This window comes from Corythoichthys intestinalis, chromosome 17 (assembly GCF_030265065.1).
Source record: "Corythoichthys intestinalis isolate RoL2023-P3 chromosome 17, ASM3026506v1, whole genome shotgun sequence".
In the NCBI taxonomy this organism is placed as follows: Eukaryota; Metazoa; Chordata; class Actinopteri; order Syngnathiformes; family Syngnathidae; genus Corythoichthys; species Corythoichthys intestinalis.
In genome coordinates, this window is record NC_080411.1 from 38,463,974 (window position 1) to 38,480,641 (window position 16,668).

The window sequence follows — 16,668 nt, forward strand, 5'->3', positions numbered from 1 at the left end:
TGATTCCCCCAGGATGTTTTTTATACTCTAAGATATCTTGCATGAAAAAAATATGAAGACTAAAACATCATTTTAGGTCTTAACCATTCTCCATCCGTTGCTAAATAATTATTGTTTCATTAACTCATTCATTGACAAAGACACATAGTTGAGTTAATCACCTGACACTTGTTCTGTCATGTAACTTCTATGTCTTAAATTTTAGACATGCTTATAAGTACAAAAGACAAAGTTTGAAGGTGTAAAAGAAGCGTTCCTTGTCGAGGATGAAAAACGGAGGTGGAAGCTTACACAAACGGAGTATTCGCAGTGCAATTCCATCAAAACAATTGTCCTCTGAATGCAGAACCCCCGTTAAGAGCAAAACCATTATTGATTTAGGTGGATTTACACAACAATACTCCGACTGGAACTGTCCTTTTTATATCATGACTTGAAGAAGCCTAACTGAATAGAAGGCAAAGGGTCTTCTCCTGTCAACCAGAACAGTCCAGTTGCAATCAATTCAATATGAGAAGTTGCCATCATTTTTCTTGAGTTACACAATACTAGAGGTTGACCGATATGCCAACATCTAGAAGAGAAAATTTCAGCCGATTGCCGATATTTAAAACCGATTTTTTTTTTATTTTTTGAAATGGACGTAGATTAAGAAAATTGCTTCAAAAGCTTCAAATTTACAATGATGACCTGAGACTTAAAGGATTAATTCGGTCCAGTGCTACCAAACTAACGAGCGCAGCACTTCTTTTTATGTTTATACGGACTCCGAAAGAACAGTACATTATTTACAATTAATTAAACCCACCAGGGCGTCACGACCATGTGTAAACAAGTGAGCGTTTCAGAGGATGATCACCATGCCAAAGCAAATCCTAACGCGAATGCTACGCTGATGCTACGAGTTACATTTCGAGTTTAAACATCGCTCAGTAAACACCTTAAAAGGCAACACTGTATTATCTCTCATGAAAGATAAAACTAAATCATATATATCAATATATCTTGTATATTAATATTTAGAAAAAAGGAAAGCCTAAAGCTTCCTGTAGCTGCCTGTCTTTCAGGGTCCTTCTGGGGTCCTACCATCATTCAGCGGCTGCCACAGTTGCCCACACAGATGGCTGATCAAAATCCTTTATCGGTTTACTCGTTTTGTTAATCAGCCATTTTCTGATGTTGGAAAACAAGTCTTATATCGGCCGGCTGATATATTGGTCGACCTCAACACAATACATATTCATCCCCCAGTGTCAATAGTTGTTGGACAAAATTTTTAATCTCCACTAAAGATGTCCCCGATCACGTCATTTTCAAAGTATCGGAATCGGCAAAAAAATATCGGACATGCCTTTTTTTAATATATATGTTTTTTTTTTATTAAATCGTTTTCTAATTGTATTTAACGTTACAGACAAAATGTCTTACACTCATCCAGAGTCTTTAGTTTTGGCTTAAAGTAGGGCTATCAAATTTATCGCGTTAAAATATTTACCGCAATTAACGCACGCGCTCCACGACCCACTCACGCATTGTCGCGTTCAATCTATAATGGCCGTTTTACCTACTGTATATATAGAGCTCAAAGGCAGCGAAAAATGAGTAGAGTGAATTTTAGCAGTCTTTGGAGCTTTTCTGTAATTGGCTAAAGCCTTAAAATTCCTCTCTCAACAATTAGAAATATCGTGGGAAGCAATGTGGGGAAGAAAGGTAGTAGTTGATCTTTTTCTTAACACCCTATGTTACTTCCCAACGCAGAGAAGATATATCAATTGGTGCCACTACGCACAGTCATGGTTGCACTTCCCATCATGCATTTGGGCAGAACAGTTAAATGGCTACAGTATCATTTACTAAAAGCTCAACAAATACACCAGATGGCAATATTTAGTCACAATATACAAAGTCACATTCATCCTTTAAGAATTACAAGTCTTTCAATCTGTGGATCCCTCTCACAGAAAGAATATTAATAATGTAAATGCCATCTTGAGGATTTATCGTCATAATAAACAAATACAGTACTTACTGTATGTACTGTATGTTGAATGTATATATTTGTCCGAGTTTTATTCATTTTTTTCTTAATGCATTGCCAAAATGTATATGATCGGGAAAAATTATCGGGAATGATTGGTATTGAATCGGGAGCAAAAAAAAATCAATCTGATCGGGAAATATCGGGATCGGCAGATACTCAAACTAAAACGATCGGGATCGGATCGGGAGCAAAAAAAACATGATCGGAACAACCCTAATCTCCACCATGCACTTAAATGCAAAGACGAGGTGTTGTTTAGATATGTGTTTGTCGACAGCAAAGAGAATGCAGTCTTAAATTACCGTCTCTGATGTTAATCTGAGTATTCATTTTGAGTATAACGAGTTGTGTACAAATCTAGTTATAGGGCCAATAATGTCTTAAGCAAAAGGAATTTATGTGTGTAGTATAAATTATAAGTTATTATAAGTTTTTTTTTTTTTAAATCACCCATGACAAGGGATAAGTGGTCTGTTTTGTGCTGAGTCTCAAAAGAAGTAGCTGTTGTGTCTTTTGTTTTTTCATTATTAATAACATGGCCTTCAGGTGCTGCAGACATGTTCTGTGTCACCTTAACCAACACATTAGTGTCAGTTATCTCTTCCAAGAGGTGTCAGGCAGTCACATACGCATACCATGAAGGCCTTCTAATGTGGAAATAACATAATCACATAAGAAATTGAGTAATATTGTGTCGTGTTTTAGGATTCAATTAATGTAGAATAATTAATTGGTAACATTCATTTGAAGTGCTAACTTAGGTTTGTGTCTTTTTTTTTCATAAATACTGTGTCCTATACAGCCTGTATTATACATGCAGCTGGAAAACTATTAATTTTGCTTTTATTTCTTCACCGATTGGCGTCTTTGCATGTGTGGGTGTCACGCCTTGTGTGACATTCAATTTTTCTGCTCTTCAGCTCTTACCTGTCTGAACAAGAGAAGAGACACCCCCCTCATTCTCAGGTTTCACTGTCGTCACTACGGTATGCTCTCCTCTGCCTCATATGGCAGATCACTTACCCCGCCTCCCCTTATTGTTGCCATAGTTATGTCCTGGAGCTAGATACCACAAAACCTGTTTTCTGAGTTAGGTGATGTCACTGATGAAGTTTTATTTTGCATTAGATGTTCTCTAAACTTATTTTGTAACAGTAAGCAACAGATGCAAGCAATAATTGAATTGAGTGTAATAAGAGTAATAACGAAATTAACTTTATATATTGGCCAAACGAAACCAACCTCATGTTGCTTCCTGCTTTTTTTTTCAACTGCAAGGTGTTTTTGCATTGTCACGCTGGGAAGGGCAAAGTATAATAAAGACTGTAGACAGACCAAACATAAAAACACGCAACATAAAATGAATGCCATTAAGTTTATTTGTTCTGTTTTTTTTTTTTTCTTTTTTTTTTTTTTTTATCACGTCAAGATTAAAATCTGTGGTGATAATGTTAGGGTAAAATAAAATTTAAACACTAAATTTCCAACATAAGTATGATTTTACTGATGCCTAAAATTGTACAACAGAATGAAAAGGTTCCTGAGTCCTAATATGGTATGTTGTTGAACTGGATGATGACGGGGGTTGCATTTAAAAATAACCTTTTATTTTCAGATTACAACAATGCATGCAGGTTGTTTTGCCCTGTAATGAAAACAGGTCATGCTTTTTCCCTAGTTCAATAGTCCAATTATAACACTGATGTAAATTACTGTTTGCTACGTGTTGAGCAGTGCTTATCACTAACACTAAGTCTAGTCTGTAGGAATACAGACCAAACCAACAAAATGTCAACAAAGCTATGATCTGTATTTGTAAAGTTTTCTCTTTTAAATTAATAATCAGTTAATGTTTCACAATAGTTGTACCCTTGTAATGATGAAAGCGACAGGTTATTCTTAGGTCTGTCTACGAGACATGCCCATTACCCTAGTTGAGCCGGCAACCCAAAATGTTGGAAGAGCCATATTGGACCAAAAAACAAAAAACAAATATGTCTAGACCCGCAAAAAATGAAAGCCTTATAATGAAGGCAACACATGCTGTATGTATCTACATATATTAGCTACCTGTAATGAACCAAAAATGACTACCGGTAAGTTGTCCACAAATATATTATGAGCCTTCATGATTACCGTATTTTCCGCACTATAAGGCGCACTGCATTATAAGGCGCACCTTCAATGAATGGCCTGTTTTGAAACTTTTTTCATATATAAAGCGCACTTCATTATAAGGCCCATAGAATAGACAGTACAGTAGAGGCTGGGTTTATGTTATGCATCCATGCGCTCAGAGTTGCTGTGAGACTTTTTGCGGCTCAATATTGATTCATACATAAGGCTCACCGCATTATAAGGCGCACTGTCGGCTTTTGAGAAAATGTAAGGCTTTCAGATGCGACTTAAGGTGCGGAAAATATGGTTTTATTTTCCCTGCATTGCATCCTATAAGAATGACACGCCGTGTGACAACTCTGTTGTGGGATGCCGCCCCAACTTCATTAGAATATCAATGAATTAGAATCAAGTCTAGGGCAGCGCTAAAGAGCCGTTTGTGGCTCCAGAGCCGTGGGTTGCTGACCCCTGCTCTAGTAGTCCCAACCTACTTGTTGATGGGACGTTTACCTGTTACAGCTTTGTGCTTTTTCTTGTTTGAAGAATATCAATGTTTTTTTCCCTTTCTCTCCAAGATACCTGCAGTTTCAAAATGAGTATGCGCCGTGTGGGCACCCACACATCTGAGGGGCCCAACGATGAGGTCATGCCATACAGTGATGATGAGACAGACGATGAGCTGGCTGCCAGTACAGAAGACGAAGAAGAGGTGATGCCAGGAGCCCCACAACCTCCTGTAGATATTAGACCTACTGGTGAGTAAGCGATTGTTATAATCCATTTTTCTTTTCTGCATGTCACATTACGCTTAAGAAGAAGTTGACGCCTGTTCCAGCAATTGTGAAAGCACTGGCACATTGATTGATAGAGATTCAGTAATGGCTGAAGTTATGTTTTTGTTTTACTTTTCAGAAATTGGCTGGAAAGTGAAAGCCAATGACCGAGCTTACCACAACTTGCCAGAATTTAAAAAAAAAAAATTCCTTTGCATCAAGAAGAACAGATACTCTGTAAGTAAAAGAAGCCATATATCATTAATCTGATATAGTCACACAATTTGCACTATTTGTCAAATGTCCCACATTAGTATTGGTTTATGATACCCAAACAATGTTGTCTTGTTTACTGTAAGTCATAAAAAAATGATGCTAACAATTAACAATCATTTCCTCATTCTCGCTTTGTGCTCATCATCGTTCGTCATTCTTGCAGGGGAATGCCATCAAGACGTACAAATACAATTTCTTCACATTCATTCCCCTAAACTTGATTGATCAGTTTAAGAGAGTTGCCAACATCTACTTCCTGGCCCTGCTCATCCTACAGGTACATATCCTAAGCAATCACATGAAGGGCGTAGGTGTGGTCTCAACATTGTTAGGGACGATAGAACAGAATAACCGGCATGTACACTTTTTGCTGGCAATGGAACATTATTAAGACCAAAAAGATTGGGTGAACGGGGCTCAGGGCTACATTTCTCACAAATATGAACCTAATTAATTGACAAGCTAAATCAGGGATCGGGAACCTTTTTGACCAAGAGAATCAAAACACCCAACATATTTGAAAATGGGATTCCACGAGAGCCATACTGTGTGTGTTTTGTCAGCACTGTTTTTTGTGAACGCATTTGAACGCCGCACATGCTGAGCTTTTACGAGCAGTTGTCGATTTGTGATTTGAATAAATATTGAGAGAACAACAACGAAAGCCTGTGATGTGTGACTTTATTTCACAGTTCATGTCAGTATCCACCTGAATGGACCCATTCTTGGATAGCTCCCAGTTTTTGTCTTTTTAAACCGTCATGCACATAATGCAAGCAATGATCCAAATGACGGACTGCCAGCTTCACTTTGTTTTTTGTTGTGGAGGCTGGCCTGACCGCAGTAGTTTTCCAGGTTACTGTTCACACAGTTTAATGTCATGCTAACTCTGATGCAGGTTGGACTTTCAGTAGCAAAATAAGTGGGGTTTCCCCCAACTCCACAACATTGACCTCTTTGTACATTAATTACATTAGTTGCTGCTGGCCCCAAAAAAAACTTCTAATATCCCTCGTCTTCGAAGGGGGTGGAGGACGCGGCAAGTTGTCGACATCAATCTGTCGGGGCCCTGTGAGTGTGCGTGTTTCTCTGTGTGGCGAAGGGGTGTAGGGGTTGGTGGGGAAGGGGGGTCAATAATCAGCCAGTCAAACATGCGTTTGTAAGTATGCATGCAAATAAGGTTACTTAAAAGTTTGTGGGGACAATTTGAGCATCCTGAAAAGTTGGTAGTGTTATGTCCCTACTGTCCCTATGCAAACCTACGCCCTTGAATCACATATCAGGAAAGTGTTAACAAGAAAGATAAAAAACATACATATTAGAACTGTACCGAAAATTGCAATGCATTTTTAGTTAATTTTCGGCCAATGGTTTTTGAATTTTGAATGTAATGTTAGATACATTTGTTGTTTTCCTAGCTTATTCCAGCTATTTCAACTCTGCCATGGTACACCACTCTGATTCCTCTGGTTGTGGTCCTGGGAGTAACTGCTATCAAAGACCTGGTGGACGATCTTGTAAGAAAAGCAACTTTCTGACAACAGTTCCAACTAAGAAAACTTAGAAGTCACAACCTGTCTGTGATTACATATCAAAAAAATATTGATGTACCTTGCCATTTGATATTTAGTATTCAGATTAAGTGTGAAACAGCAGCATGTGTAATTTTGGGGGGACTGAGATTAATTATGCTATATTTAGACTTATTAATACATTTTCTTAAGTTGAAAATCTAGTCATTCTGTTTAATACTGACATTCTCTTGTCATGTTTTGTCTATTAGGCTCGACATAGGATGGACAAGGCGATTAATAACAGAAAATGTGAGGTCCTTCTCGATGGCAGGTCAGAACAGAATTTGTTTACATTAACTTAACATGAACTATTTTAAGTTTTAGATGTATTCACTGTGTTTATACCACCCCCTCCCCCCAAAAAAATGCATTTGTGAAGACTACCAGTATCATTCCTCTTAAAACATGTTTGTATTCCCTGTAAAGTTGTTTATTCATATGACAAAATGCTGCAACATTCTGTTCCTTTCATATTCATTGGCTCAGGTTTCAAGAGTCAAAGTGGAGACACATCCAGGTTGGAGATGTGGTGCGTCTAAAGAAAAATGACTTCATTCCGGTACGTGTACATTGACCGTAAGCATAAATGTGTGTTTGAGACTGGCAACTGTGGCCTATACTACGAAGTTCAAGCTCCCCAGAAGTAATCCTGCTTACCAGCGGGTAACCGGAGTTGACAAAACCTGGTTTTCTAGTTTGTGGTCAGTCCCTGCTACGATGTTGATTAGTCGAACCTGTGTCAACCTAGTCAGAGTTACTGTGCGTTCACATAAAAGGGGGCAGAGACAAGAGTCAAACACTACTTTTGACAATGGCACGGGCACCTTACTTCACGGAAGAGGAATGCGCGATAATCATGCGGAGTTATGAGGAATTAAAATCCACCCTCACCGCAAAATCCAACACCGCTTCAGCGAGTAGAGCGCGACTCGTCTGTTGGCAGTGAATTACAGATCGTGTGATTTGTGAATGCGTCAATATGCCAGTTTACTCATGTCCATGAAAAGAAATGAAGCCTGCTGTCAGGACAATAAAATAAGATTTGGTACGTTAACTGTAAGAAATAATTTATCGTGCATCACCACATGAAGAAGGATGATTGTATGTTTAGTCCCATTGACTGTATGAACATGTATGTCCTTTGAACATCTTCAGAGTAGAGGTTAGATTGTGCCTAAAAAAATCCAGCCTGACAAGCCAGAGCCGATCAATTAACTTGATTTGCAGGTCCGAGCCCGAAATCCCCCCTAAATTTTATGTTATATTTGTGAGGACTCAGTTGAAGAAGGAGATGCGGGGATGCGATGCGTGGTTGCGTTTTGTGTAATTACATTTTTGACGATTCCTGTTGCATAATGTTAAAAAAAAATAAAGCCCGTTTTTTGTAACGAATTCCCACAGTTAAACAAGACTGTAAGATGCATATTCAATAAACATTTATCTTTTATATTTGTGTGTCTGTTCTATCAGTGGATTTGACATTTATTTTAATCTCTTCGAGTTGGCAGAAAAAAGTTTTCTCAATGTTTATATAGTCTACATATTTTTATGATTATTATAAATGCATTTAAACAACGAAATAACGATGGAAAAGTTTATTAAATATATTGTATGAGAGCAAAGCTCCAGATTCGTTTACATTCAGCGAAGCTGACACAGGTTTCTGTATAGCATTTTCCTCAATCAATTTGACAATTTGAAGCGTTTCCATACCCCACTCCGAATCGCACAGCATACAGTGTTCTTACTCAGATGTTCAGTATCACCGTTGAAATACATGAATTGTCCACTGGCGAAAGAGCGCAGGCACACAATCTGCGCGGTTGTGAGAGCCTGACTTCGGCGGGTTGCATTAGTGATGTCCGCATTGATCAGCTGGCACAGGTAACATATTCCCTCAGCTGAAAATCTATATCTTTCATGGAGATTATTTTATGTAATGAACTGATAAACATTAGACTTTCATATGATTCATTACACACAACTGAAATAGTTCAAGCCTTTTATTTTATTATTGATGATTTCGGCAAAAAAGTAAAAAAAAACCAAAAATATCTAAAAAAAAAAAAAATTTGCATATTTCATCTGACAATGCAAAAAAGTTTTTTTTATTTTTTTTTTATTTATTTATTTTTTTTTTAAATACAAAAAAAGTGAACCTTCAATTGATTATATCAGCTGTGCACTCAATACTTGGTCTGGAATCATTTTGCAGAAATGACTGCTTCAATGCGGCGTGGCATGGAGGCAATCAGCCTGTGGCACCGCTGAGGTGTTATGGAGGCCCAGGATGCTTTGCTTAAGCTCATCCACAGTGTTGGGACTGGTGTCTCTCAACTTCCTCTTCACAATATCCCACAGATTCTCTATGGGGTTCAGGTCCGGAGATTTGGCAGGCCAATTGAGCACAGTAATGCCATGGTCAGTAAACCATTTACCAGTGGTTTTGGCACTGTGAGCAGGTGCCAGGTCGTGCTGAAAAATGAAATCTTCATCTCCATAAAGCTTTTCAGCAGATGGAAGCAAGAAGTGCTCCAAAATCTGCTGATAGCTAGCTGCACTGACTCTGCCCTTGATAAAACACAGTAGACCAACACTAGCAGCTGACATGGCACCCCAGACCATCACTGACTGTGGGTACTTGACACTGGACTTCAGGCATTTTGGCATTTCCTTCTCCCCAGTCTTCCTCCAAACTCTGGCACATTGATTTCAGAATGACACGCAAAATTTGCTTTCATCTGAAAAAAGTATTTTGGACCACTGAGCAGCTGTCCAGTGCTGCTTCTCTTTAGCCCAAGTCAGGCGCTTCTGCTGCTGTTTCACACACGCCTGTGCACGGTGGCTCTGGATGTTTCTACTACAGACTCTGTCCACTGTTTCTGCAGGTCCCCCAAGGTCTGGAATCGGCCCTTCTCCACAATCTTTCTCAGGGTACGGTCACCTCTTCTGGTTGCACAGTGTTTCGTGCCACACTTTTTCCTTCCCACAGACTTCCCACTGAGGTGTCTTGATACACCACTCTGGGAACAGCCTATTCGCTCAGAAATTTCTTTGTTTCTTAGCCTCTTGCTTGAGGGTGTCAATGATGGCCTTCTGGACAGCAGTCAGGTAGGCAGTGCCCGTGATTGCGTTTTTGAGTAATGAACCAGGCTAGGAGTTTTTAAAAGCCTCAGGAATCTTTCGCAGGGTTTTGAGTTAATTTGTTGGTTCAGATGATTAGGTTAGTAGCTTCTTTAGAGTACCTTTTCATGATATGCTAATTTTTTTGGGGATAGGGATTTTTGGTTTTTCTTGACTTTTTTGCCAAAATCATCAGTATTAAAACAATAAAAGGCTTGAACTACTTCAGTTGTGTGTAATGTACCTAAAATATATGAAAGTCTAATGTTTATCAGTACATTACATAAAATAATGAACTTTATCACAATATGCACATTTTTTGAGAAGGACTATAGTACTGTGATATACATTACCGGATGTCCCGATCCGGTCACATGATTGGAATTTGGGCTGATTGCGCCATTTTTCAGAGGATCAGAATTGAGTGAAAAGGATCCAGTTTTTAATTAAAAAAAGTTTTGTTTTTTTCTGCTTCAAGCTCAGACAGCGCCACAGCCTCTCACCTTCCCTTCCTGCTAAACAGTGCGGCCAAACTCTCCAGCTTGGGTTTGGTGTTTAAAGTTAACGATGATTGACAGGTTTGTAGATTTCATCTTGCCATGGAAGCTTGATAGCTCTACAATCAAAGGCACAAATGTGTCAATCATCATTCAACTTGCATAAGTGTGCTGTGGCAACCTATTGTGTAAGTGAGCGGATTTGAGTGGACTCCATGAAGCATTTATTAAAGACAAGCATTTTTCCACCTTATTCTTTTTTATATAATAATTCACCTGATGAAGGCATCACGGTGGGACGGTAACATGTTTGGAACTTATGTTAAAAAAAACTACAACAACAAAAAAATTTATTTTTGGTATCTAATCGGGACGCTGTATCGGTAAATTTTCAAAATCAGGTGACCTGGACTCTGGTGCAAAAATATGCGCTCGGGACATCTCTAACTGTGACTACTACTACTGTACTGTTTTCTCATTTGTTCAAAAAATATTATGTAGCAATAGATGTTTTCTGATGTAAAGATGAGACACGATGTATGTTTTGGATTCCCTTTGACAATCGTGTTACCCTGTCTTACATTAACAGGCTTTGACAACAAGCTAATTTGTACACGTATGTTGGTTCAACTTTTCCATTGTCAAATTGGATTTTCTGGTTTTGTTTTTCAGGCTGACCTGTTGCTGTTATCTAGCTCAAACCCAAACAGCCTGTGCTATGTTGAAACAGCAGAGCTTGATGGGTAAACTGAATTTATATTTTCATATTTAAAAAAAAAATACTTTACATATTGCACTGAAAACACTTAATTTAAAATTGCAAGAACAGCTGCCACATGACATTTGATTAATGAAGCAAGTGCTTTGTTATTGCCTTTTAACTTTGCTTTGTCAGCATGCCACACCCACGACTTTTTAATGAAAAGGGAATGAGTCAAACAATTGTCGTCCATTCGATTTTATCTAATTCAAGAAGGTCTGCTGTAATTCAAAATTTCTGCTTTGGAGCAGTTTGTATTTATATTGCAAGTTTAGTAATATCCCCCCCCCCCCCCCCCCCCCCCCCCACCCAGAGAAACCAACCTGAAGTTCAAGATGGGACTGAGAATAACCGATGAAAGACTACAAGAAGAACGTCAGTTGGCACAGTTTGATGGTAACTACTGCACATTTTTACAAGGGTGTGGTTTACAAGTACTGTATCGCTGTGACACTGTTATGAATTTCATCAAGTCGAACGTCAATTAGTAATGTAAGGTGGCTGACTGCTTAGCATGTTGACCAACCTCCCTCCCCTCGATGCTTTTTGTTAAAAAGTGTCTGATTGCCCCCATTTGTTTTGAAGCGCTGATTGAATGCGAGGAACCCAACAACCGTCTGGATAAGTTCACAGGGGTGATGCATTGGAAGGGTCAGCGCTATCCCTTGGACCTGGACAACACGCTCCTCCGAGGTTGCAAGATCAAAAATACTGAAATATGTCACGGGCTCGTCATCTTTGCAGGTCTGAATGCATGTCCATGATAATTCTACTACGATTTGAACTTTTAATTCGATGAGCATTTCTGATCCTGTACAGCAGTGTTGTTTTTGGCAGCCCCTTTTATTTTTGTCTTAATCTTTTGAACAAAAATACTCATTAGTCGTTGCGTACTTTTCTTTTTAAAATGTTTGTCTTTGTATAGTTTTAGTCGACGAAATCTCATACAAATTTCGACTAGTTTTAGTCGACAGTTACTCATAATGTTTTCATCTATAAAATTCAAAGGTTTTTGTCCAAAAATAAATCAAGGTGTCCAACAATTTTGAATGAACATAGACTAACGAGCATATATTGCAGCGTCTGCAAGACACCATTTACAGAGACAATACCAACAGTGATGGTAATACAGTACACACTCAGCACGAAAAGCAGTACGTCATTTTCAGTTAAACCCACCTGGAAGCTACGAACTGAGTGTTTAACACTGGGAAGTCTGGTATTTCTTTTGTAATTCTTAGTCTAGCCAGAAGTCGCAAGCAATCAGTATTTCCCAGTAATTGCTCATTTACCAACCAAAACAGTTGAAGTGGGCTACTAGCTAAATGCCATTTCACCAAGTGGCTTTTCTCTAGACTTACTGACCAGAAAAGCCAAGTGTTTCTGCTTTAGACTGGCCAGTGTTTTAAGAGGACGCTTGCCATTTTGAAGCTAATGCTAACAGAAATGCTACGCTAACACTAGGAGTTACATTTGAGCATCTGATGATCACTCTAATATATTGACTGGACTCGGGACGCAGGGCCTATTCATAGGGGGCCCATCTACGTCAAAGCTGACCGAGTGGAAACAGAGCTTTTTACGTTGAAAATGTTTATGAATAAATGCTTAAATCCCTGAATTCTTTATAGATATGAACGTAAAACAGTCTCGATTCTTGGTTAAAAGCAAAAAAAACGGGCGATTAGCATTTATTTTACGTAAATATGTCTAATGTGGTGCTAATCTTTAATCCACTGTGGCGCAGCCTTATCACCACAAAGAGCTTTTTACGTTGAAAATTCATGTGAATAAATGCTTACATTCCCAAATTCTTTACAGATATGGACGTAAAACAGTCTCGAAACTTGGTTAAAGGCAAAAAAAACCAAAAAAAAACGGGCAATTAGCATTAGGTAAATATGTCGACTACGCCGCTAGTCTTTAATCCACTGTGGCGCCGCCTTATCACCACAAACAGCTATTTCCATTGAAAATTGGTGTGAATAAATGCTTACATTCCTGAATTGTTTATAGATATGTACGAAAAACAATCTCGATTCTTGGTTAAAAGCAAAAAAAATGGTAGTTAGCATTTATTTTACGTAAATATGGCGAATTATGATGCCAATGCCATAGCGGTTAATTTTCCCATTGATTTTCTTTTTTCACAACGTTTCAAAATGCATGCATGGTATAAAAAATATAATAATTACTGTACCTTGAATCCATGAACAAATCACTCCTGAGACAATCCTTCCTGTTTGTATGCGGTACAGCTTTCGTACTTTTTCAACCTAAATTTGGCATTGCATCTCTGCATGTGTTTGAGAATAACTGCGACCGACTTCGACTGACTGAAGCGTAGTCTGGGACAGCCCCCTACTTGAAGGCATGGCGCAGTGTCTGGGGAATGTGTCCCGTCAATATCATTATGAAGTCTATGATGCAGCACAGAAGTTTAGAGGCTAAAAACAGCATTACATATTCTCTCTTGCCAAGAAAACAAATCTTACCATGTTTCCAAACAAGCAAGAGGGAGCGAAGCCTAGCTCTAGGCACAATCCAAACTCTGGTGAGGAGAGCGAGGGAGAGGCGCAGTACATCTCAAATGAGTGACACGACCCAAACACTGCCTAGATGCAAGCTGATGTACTCCACGTACAACGTGAAAATGTCATGCATTGTGAACATATGAGAGAAACTGTCGCATTTTCGTCATGTCATCTCGTCTGACGAAAAGTGACGTTCGTCTCGTTATGTTCCAGGCTGCCAAGGCACATTTTTTTTGCTCATCATCATGAAAAAATTGTTTGTTGATGAAATATTTTTGTTATCGTCATTGTTGACGAAAACAACAATGCTGTGCAGTACACACAGCTTCAAATTCAGGTTCTGCTGAAAAGTAAACATTTTTATTACCTCTTCCTGAAGGTGCTGACACAAAAATCATGAGAAATGGTGGGAAGACAAGGTTCAAGAGGACAAAGATTGACGAACTGATGAACTATATGGTCTACACTGTGAGTTTGATATAATCATTACTATTTGAATGATTGATACGCTGTCACTTAGGCTACGTCTACACTAGGACACATAATTTTCTCTAGAGTATTTTGCCGACTATTTTTATACCTGTCCACACTTCGTTTAAGGTGCGTTTAAGGGTCTCCCCGCTTCTGCAAGGTATGCCTGCATTTGCGCAAACTACGCATGCGTAAAAAGGAGAAGCGTCATGTGTTACGTCATCGCCCGCGCGGATTACCCCTGAAACGGAAACTCATTCCTAGACAGCGGCAAATTTCGAAATTACTACACTAGGGCTGCAGCTATCGATTATTTTGGTAGTCGATTAATCGATGAACTCGTTAATTCGAATAATCGAGTAATCAGATAAGAAACATGAAAAATTAAAATACCTGAGCTGAGCCACAAATGGTATAAAACAATTTAAAAAATAAATAAATAAAATAAGGATCTATGTACAACAAAGAACAAATGGCTAACTTACAGAGCAAAAGTCAGCTAGCTTAAATGCTATAAAACGCTAACGTTTTTTTTTTTTTCAATGCTCCTAACAAATGGTTCAGACACATATTCCCACAAAAAATGGCTAAATATACCTATAAACTAAATTACGAATGCATTAAAAAACATGAGCTCAAACAAAAACTTAGCTTACGTTGGTCTGAATGGGGAGCAGTTGGATTCAGCCATGTGAAATGAGGCAGACCAGAGGGTAGTGTATCCACCCTAATCAATAAAACGAAATGCAAACACTTTCAAAATAAACCATTAGAACGTCAATTTTAATTAAACGAATACTTGAAGCAACAAAATTTAATTCGAATATTTTTTTCTAATCGAATACTCAAGTTAATCGATTAATCATTGCAGCACTATACTACACCTTCTAGACTGTCATTATTTTGTGATCACTTTTTTTTGTGATCGCAATTAAACGCATTACACAGGAGCGAGAGTGGAAGGGAGAGCACGCTCTGCTTTCACAAGCAGGCGCCATATTGTGACTCAAATAAATCTTTATAAGATAACGGAAGCCTGACGTCATTACTTGGGAAGTTACAATTGATGCTCAGTTTCACTCTCACCACTTGGAAAATAACAAATAGAAGCATATGGTGTGGCGCTGAGTATATTTCCTGGAAGCAGCAACCAGGACTGCTTGTGCATAAAAGTGGCGATCCTGGAAGTGGTAATAGTTTGGACAGGCAGAAATGTCATGGAAAAAAACTGATCGCGCACCTCTTTGACTGGGGGTACCACGCAGGTCACTTTTCGGGGTTTAATTTTCCTCCTCACATTTTTATATACAGTGCTCATGTTCGGTCGGCATTGAGTTGGGAGAGGCCAGCTCAGCAGCTGGCTGATCGGAGACTACTCGGGAGACGAGCTCTGTAAAAAACGCTAATCTCCACCTCATCCGCGATGGGAGGACCACAAATGGGCACTGAATTTAAGCATATTATTGAGACATAGTTTGCAGGTTCAAGAAAAATGTGTGGAAAAGAAAAGAGCAGGAATGCCACATCGTGATCGGCCACCTACATTGTTTACGATGCTGTCATGCCGCACTAAAAACAGTGACGGCATGACGTCCCGACAGCAGTCCATATTAGGCGGCGCATAGGCTGCGGGTATCATTACCCGCCTACTTTATCCGTCTACCAACTAATCCGGATAATTGGCATACTAGTGTAGCCGACATGCCGTTTAGTCCCACTAATTACATGTTTAAGGCCATTATCTGTCCTAGTGTAGACGTAGCCTTAAAGTGTTGTCCCGAAGCCAAAAATTGTTCCCTGTTGAGTGGTACAGGCTAATGGTCACAATTGAGTGGCATGGTAGACACTGTATGGAGATCGACAACCATTCAGGCTCAAATTCACACTATCACAGAATAAGCATGTGCAGGTATGACATTCTCACGGTAAGCCAAAATATCAGGGTTTCACGGTATTGCAATTGCATCTCTAAAAAGTGTCACTTTGAGATATCTGGGTTTAAATTGTTTTTCTCAATTCCATAGGATTTTTATTTTTTAAAACATATTAGCAAATGGAACATAAGTATCATGTTAATTTAAAATAAAAATTATATTCTAAATAAAATTAATAAATTAATAGATGCAGTCCTTTAGCGGAGCCTAAACCCACAATACAGCTCAACATTATTACATCAGAACAAAAAGATTTGAAATATTTTCCATAAAAAGCATCTGTGTATGATTTGAATCATGTTTACATTATACACACACACTCTTTCTCAACATAGTTGCCAGAGAGAAAAAACCCACACCTTTTTACCACCATTAGACACACTAAACACGCTAGACTTAACTCTCGTAGCTGTTGGGAAACACTCATGACAGTGTTAACTAACCTTTAATTTTGTATAGATGCGAAATCATATTGGCGGTATTGCGTGCTCGGCAGCCACCCTCCGCAAACATGTTTTACAGGTCAGTTTGCCGTAATCCTCTAAGCTGTGGCCGTCTGTAACTTTT

General features: G+C 38.8%; 1 protein-coding gene across 2 annotated transcripts in view; it reads left to right on the top strand.

The window, feature by feature from the left end:
- atp8b1 (ATPase phospholipid transporting 8B1) overlaps nucleotides 1–16,668 on the top strand; it is a 53,077-nt gene that overhangs the window by 6,928 nt on the left and 29,481 nt on the right. The window contains exons 2-12 of one of the 2 annotated variants that reach the window (XM_057818996.1): nucleotides 2,962–3,027; nucleotides 4,735–4,914; nucleotides 5,072–5,169; nucleotides 5,372–5,485; nucleotides 6,627–6,725; nucleotides 6,992–7,053; nucleotides 7,269–7,341; nucleotides 11,075–11,145; nucleotides 11,476–11,558; nucleotides 11,748–11,906; nucleotides 14,076–14,164. In XM_057818996.1, coding sequence (XP_057674979.1) covers nucleotides 4,752–4,914; nucleotides 5,072–5,169; nucleotides 5,372–5,485; nucleotides 6,627–6,725; nucleotides 6,992–7,053; nucleotides 7,269–7,341; nucleotides 11,075–11,145; nucleotides 11,476–11,558; nucleotides 11,748–11,906; nucleotides 14,076–14,164 — 1,011 coding nt within the window. In that variant the 5' untranslated portion in view covers nucleotides 2,962–3,027; nucleotides 4,735–4,751. The remainder of the gene's footprint in view (nucleotides 1–2,961; nucleotides 3,028–4,734; nucleotides 4,915–5,071; nucleotides 5,170–5,371; nucleotides 5,486–6,626; nucleotides 6,726–6,991; nucleotides 7,054–7,268; nucleotides 7,342–11,074; nucleotides 11,146–11,475; nucleotides 11,559–11,747; nucleotides 11,907–14,075; nucleotides 14,165–16,668) is intronic. The other variant, XM_057818995.1, reaches the window with a different exon arrangement.